General features: G+C 25.8%; 1 protein-coding gene across 1 annotated transcript; it reads right to left on the minus strand.

Annotated features, from left to right (window-relative positions):
* Positions 1-5,159: 5,159 nt before the first annotated feature.
* nb-042 (nematoblast-specific protein) lies at positions 5,160-6,199 on the minus strand. Its single transcript, XM_065793980.1, has one exon. It carries the CDS (start codon positions 6,080-6,082, stop codon positions 5,357-5,359), a length of 726 nt encoding a protein of 241 aa, XP_065650052.1. The 5' UTR covers positions 6,083-6,199; the 3' UTR covers positions 5,160-5,356.
* Positions 6,200-6,709: the final 510 nt, after the last annotated feature.

Consider the following 6,709-nt stretch of genomic DNA (forward strand, 5'->3'; position numbering starts at 1 on the left):
TAATGCGATATTTAGGTGAAAAGTTAGGAAAAATTCATCGAACTCTTAAATAAGTTTCTTATTGAAAAGTGACTTAGTATTAAAAGTTTCTTAAGATTTTTTCCTAGTAATAGTTTTTTATACAAAAAAAAAAAAAAAAAGTGTGATCAGAAAATCACATTTTCGATGCTAATCATTAAAATGAGTTTTCGATCTTATTCCGTTTTTATTGTTTTCGATATTATTCAGAAAATCACATTTTCGACGTTAATCATTAAAATGAGTTTTCGATCTTATTCCGTTTTTATTGCTTTCAATATTGTTCCGCATTTTTGAATTTCGACACAAAAACTTTTCGATAATAATCTGAAAATCACTTTTTCGATGTTAGTCATTAAAATAAGTTTTCGATCTTATTCCGTTTTTATTGTTTTCGATATAGTTCCGCATTTGTGAATTTCGATATAAAAACTTTTCGATATTAATCTGAAAATCACATTTTTGATCTTAATCATTAAAATGGGTTTCGATCAGTTATTTTTCGATATTAATCGTTTTTTCGATCAGTTAATTTTCGATACTATTCCGCTTTCCCCTTTTTTATATTTATTTTTGTGCGAAATTTATGATTTGTACTAAAAAAAGTTCTTATTATATGGACTATATTTTATACATTGTAAACAAATCAGTAATTATATTTATGCTCACGCATTTGTAAAGTTTTTGGTAAAAAAACAAAAACAAAAAAAAATACAGTAAATAATAATCTATTGTAAAATATTCTAACAATCTAAAAGTTTACTGATATAAATAAAATGAAACGCAGGCGCTTGCAGAAAATAACCTGGTCATTACATAAATTATCACTAAAAAATAATCCCGTGTAAACGAAAAAATAAAATAATATACAAAATAAACAAATAGTCAATGGCAATTTTTAACAAAATTTGTAAAAAAGGCATTTAATATATAGTTTTTCAAATTTCAAATTTATATTGTATAAAGATAAAGTATAACTGGGCGTGACAAAACTGGGTACAATTTAAAAGTATATAATTATATATTGTGATTTGAAAATATGACTATTTTTAGTTATATTTTAAACAAATAATAATTCCGTTAGAAAAATCAAATTTATAATTTCATGAGAAAAATCATAATTATTTAATTCCTCCTGGAAAAGAAATGCAAGTTACCAAAGTTACCAAATATCAAAGTTTGTTTGGAAAAATTGTTGTTTAATAAAATTGTCATTGCTTAAAATTAATTTATTTTAAAGAAGAAAAAAAGCTGAAGATGAGTTAGTTTTACATTTAAACATAAAACAACGAACATTAAAAAAATTTACAGGATATTAAGAATATTAATATTAAATAAGAAAGGTCTTGAGGAAGTAAGGCAGTTTTGAAATTTACAAGACGTGCAATATACTTCTGTTGACAATAAAGTGGCTTCAATTTATTTTTATGGGTAATTTCTGAAATTAAAAATGTCAAATATTATGGAATCATTTTAATTACATATCAGTATGGTTTTGATATAATCAGTATGATACCAATATAATTATATTCAGAAAAAGGGGATGATCCTAATAAAATAAAAAATTAATTAGAAAATCAACTAAATGTAAAAGAAGTAAATATGGAAATTTTTTTTACAACAACGAAGTATTTACAAGTACGAAGTATTTACAACTACGAAGTATTTACAAGTAACCAATTACAGGTTGGCGGTAAAGATGTAATAATAAAAATATCATAAACAAAAAGTCTAAAATACATGAAATAAATAAAAATATAGTTGCATAAAACTCCGAGACATGATAAAAATAAATATCAAATACAACAGTATAGTAATGTGAACGTAAAAAAAAATATATTATTGAACCCTCGTTGTTTCACATTTTTAACTTTTCCTTATGTCTCGACATTGTGGCCGATAACTAAAAATTGCTAAAATCACACTTATTTTTAAAGTGGTGACGACAAGTATGTCTAATTATAGATTTATTACTGTCTTGCCATGTTTCTTAAAATTGAACCTGTCATTTCGAAAAAGGCACAAGTCCATTTACTAAAACTTTTCAAAATCAACAAAAATATGATTTCTATTAAAATAATGTCTAGGTTGCTAAAGAAATTAAACATAGAAGTAGATAAATAAAGAACGTATATAACTTATGTATTTTTTATTTTTTATAAAAAAACATAAATCATACAGAAATTTTTAATTCAAACTTATAAACTAACTGCTAAAAGTTTTGGACTTCTGTCCTTTTCGAAATGACAGGTTCAATTATTAGAGCGTTTTATATAGGGCAGATTTAATTAAAATTTAACCGAGAACAATATACTGTTTGACAAATAATATGGGTTCAAAAAAAAATCATTCAACGAATCATGCAGTAATAAAACTAATAAAATATATATTCGATGGGTTCAATAATACTTACTTAATTAGGAGTTTATATTGATCTGTCAAAAGCTTTTGACACTGTAAATTACAATGCACTTTTAAAAAACGCTATGAAGTATTAAACAATAATTACTTTGGCTATATTATTGGCAATATAATTGGCATATTTGGCTATATTGTTGGATATAATATTGGCAAGATAAACAATAAGTACTTTGGCTTAAAGATTACCCGTCAAACAGAAAGCAATTCATAAGACCATCACAGCTTGAGGAATTTCCCGGAGATCAATCCTAGGGCCACTATTATTCTTATTTTACATAAATGGTTTTTATACAGCTTCCAAAAAACTTAGGTGCTATATTATTTGCAGACAACTCTAATCGTTTTACTTTAAGAAATAACAGAAAAGATCTTTTTATAATATTTATTGAAGAATTATTAAAAATGAACGAGATTTAATGAAAGTCAATTATTAGTAAAAGACTTTCATTAAATTTAGAAAAAACTAAATTTGTGTTGTTCTACAAACCAAATAATGTAATCTAATTCCTTTAAAATTACTTATTCTTTTTATACGTCAGCCATTTAAAAAGAATCAACCATAAACTTTTTTGAATTTTTAAGATGAAAATCTTGAAAATTTCAAGTTTAATTTTTTTGAAAATAAAGTTTAAAAAAAGTATACTGTGCTTTATAACGAAAAACCTAAAAATAAATAAGATAAAATAAAACGTAAAACCATTTCTAAAGACCGAATCTTTAAAAAAATACGTTTTATTTATTCATAGTTATCTAACCAATTGCAACGTTGAATGGGGGTACTAATTTTAGTAGAATCATAAAATCTAACTAGACGAGATCTTATACAATTTTACACTCGCAAAGTTGAACACATTAGAATAAAGTTAATCTATATAATCTCTGAAAAATGCTTAAATTGGTGCACTTGAAATTCACTAAAACAATGTGCTGTGTTTGTTATTGCAGTTTCGAGCCAATTAAGGTTTTCTAGGTTTTTCTCTTGTTTCATTGAGCATTATAGATTTTTTAAAATTATTTCAAATATAAAAACTATATTTAAAATGCCGGATAGCATTTTTTTCTATTTTGATTAAATGCGAAAACTAGCTATATTTCGCATATAATCATATACATATATATATATATATGTACATATATATATATATATATATATATATATATATATATATATATATATATATATATATATATATATATATATATATATATATATATATATATATATATATATATATATATATATATATATATATATATATATATGTATTTGCGCGGATGCAGTATTTTGTTATGATTGACATACCTATCTTCCCAAAATGGAGCAAACTTCAAAAACTCATATGTTTATACATATATCAAATAAGCATGCTTTACCAAAAATTGTGATGATTGGAGCCTGGAAACAAAAAGACCTAGAATTTTAGCTGCACCTGCCCCAAACGTGAGAACGAGTTAACAAAATAATTTTTATACTATTTTTAACTAAATATATATTCATCGACAAATTTTAAAACTCACATAATAAACTCTTAGCGTTCAACAATTAGGGCCTTATAAAGTTTGCAACCCCCTCAAATTAGGGGGGTTCAAACTTTTTATGGTCATAATTTTTGAACGCTTAAAGGTTGTAGTGTGAATTTTAAAACTTATCAATGAATATGAAGCGTGCACGAGAAAAAACGGCATAGTCGCATTTAAAAAGTGTGAAAGTATTTATGAATAATTTATAAAAGTCTTTGTATAAAGTTAGGAAAAAAAAAATTTTAATAAAAGTTACAAATACTTTATTAAAAATGTAGACTTCATAAAAATAAAAAATAAAAAGTTAAAAATATAGGGCTTTTTTGTTTCCAGGCTCCAATCATTGCAATTTTTTGTAAAGCATACTTATTTAACATATGTGTAAACATGAGTTTTTGGATTCTGCTCCATTTCGGGAAGAAAGGAATCTCAATCATAAAAAAATGCTGCATCCGCTAAAATTAGATAAGTGTTTTTACTAATTTATATATATATATATATAAATATATATATATATATATATATATATATATATAAATATATATATATATATATATATATATATATATATATATATATATATATATATATATATATATATATATATATATATATATATATATATATATATGTATATATATATATATATATATATATATATATATATATATATATATATATATATATATATATATATATATATATATATATATGGAAAAGACCACTGAACAACTTTTTTTTGATTTTTCCACTGTGTTTTATTAACAAAAACTCATCAGGTTTTCTAATGAGTCTTTTTTAATGGAACACAGTGTTAAATGAAAAAAAGTTTTGTTAAGTGATTTCTACTAATTCATTGCTCTGTTCTTTTAAGAACATTGAGCACTCTATTTTTTAGAATACATTTTCAAGTTATTCGTGTATATATATATATATATATATATATATATATATATATATATATATATATATATATATATATATATATTTGAAAAAATTAAAAAATTTTAAAAATATTTTATCTCTCTAATAACAATGAGAGCAAGTAAAAAGTTTTTAAATAAATATAAACCAGAACAACTTTTTCGTATTTATCTATGAGACAAATGTTTAAAAGCCTTTGGATGAAAAAAAAACCGTGCTTCGAATTTAATAATTAAAACTTAAGTTTGGTTCTGCAATTAATAAGAATTAGAGAATTTCATACCAATTAGTCAATAATTTATACTGATTAATAAATAATCTACATATAAATTTTACAACTTATTTTCCAACCAGTCTCATGATTTTAATACAAATCTAATCCTATATATAATTTATAAGTTTATCATAGAAACCTATTGATCACTGGTCAACCTTAATCTTATATGCCAAAAGATAGACACGTAAAAGTTTATTATTTATGGTGGTGTTCGTGGCAGCAGTGGCAACAGTGATGTCCGCATGGATCGTGGTGTTCATGGCAATGCTCATGATGACAACCATGACAATCATGGTGACAATCGCAATGATGATGATGGTGGTGACATCCATCATCATGGTCGCAATGATGGTGGTGACAATGGCCGTGTTCATCGTGATGATCTTCATGATCATGGCAGCAGTGGTGTCCACAATGTTCGTGTTCGCAATGACAATGACAATGGTGATGGCATCTTGCGTGTACTTTTTTGTCCTCTTTAGATACTTCAGTACCTACTGCAGGAGCAACTGGGGCATCACTTCCTTCGGCAACTGCTTGTTCACCTGCAACTTCGTTTGGTTTAGGAATAGCTGCAACAGATTTTGATTCTGATCCTGTAGATTTAGATTTGACCTCTTTAGCACCTTTATTTGCTACGGCTGCTGGTTTTATGGCAACTTGTTTTGAAGCTGCGGGTGCAGTTGCTGGTGCAGTTGCTGGTGCCACTGGTGCCGCTGGTGCCGCTGGAGCTGCCGCAGGTGCTGTTGCTGGTGCTGTCGCTGGTGCTGCTGCTGCAACCGCAGTTCCTTTATCAGTAGTAGTTGTTTTCCCCTCTGAGTCACTGGTATCGTCTTCTTCAGCCGATCCTTCTTCAGCAATTGGCATGCACATAGCAAAACCAACAACACCCAAAATTAACAAAATGTTTTTGAGATTCATTTGAGTAATGTTCCAGTTAAAGTTACTTTTTTATAAATTTTATTCTGCAATGTGTAAGAGACTTCAACAGTTTTGATAAATTTGCCACCACAAACTTCTCATAAGAAAATACCAAGATTACTATTGAGTATTTATTCACTTGAACAATCGATTCGTAAAGCTCAGTGGTTTTATTTACAAACAAATGAAAAAATTGATAGATTACAACATTTACACCTAACCAAGCAATGTATGTCCTGAAGTAGAGTAAGTTGTACACTGTCTCATTTGCAGCGTTGATTTATTTTAAGCTCGAAATACTTTTTGAAGTAAACACTAATAATCGTTATAAAAATGTTTATTCAATTATAATTCTTTACCTGCAAGATATTCACAATAAACAGTGTCAAATATATGTAAGACACATGACATGAAAAAATAAAAAATCTTCTGCATAATTTACAAAAGTAAACTATGTTTTGTAGACTGTTATTTGTTCCCCACAACTGCATATTCAACTTTTTGTAATAAATATGACATTATTTATATAACCTTCAATATAGTTTTTAAATATATTATAAACATGATAATTTTATTGGCATACTATATTTAAAATTATATATATATATATATATATATATATATATA

This window comes from Hydra vulgaris, chromosome 03, assembly GCF_038396675.1.
Source record: "Hydra vulgaris chromosome 03, alternate assembly HydraT2T_AEP".
In the NCBI taxonomy this organism is placed as follows: Eukaryota; Metazoa; Cnidaria; class Hydrozoa; order Anthoathecata; family Hydridae; genus Hydra; species Hydra vulgaris.

What these genes read in the sequence shown, in the direction of transcription:
- nb-042 (XM_065793980.1), bottom strand. Translation starts at nt 6,082, where the DNA reads ATGAATCTCAAAAACATTTTGTTAATTTTGGGTGTTGTTGGTTTTGCT.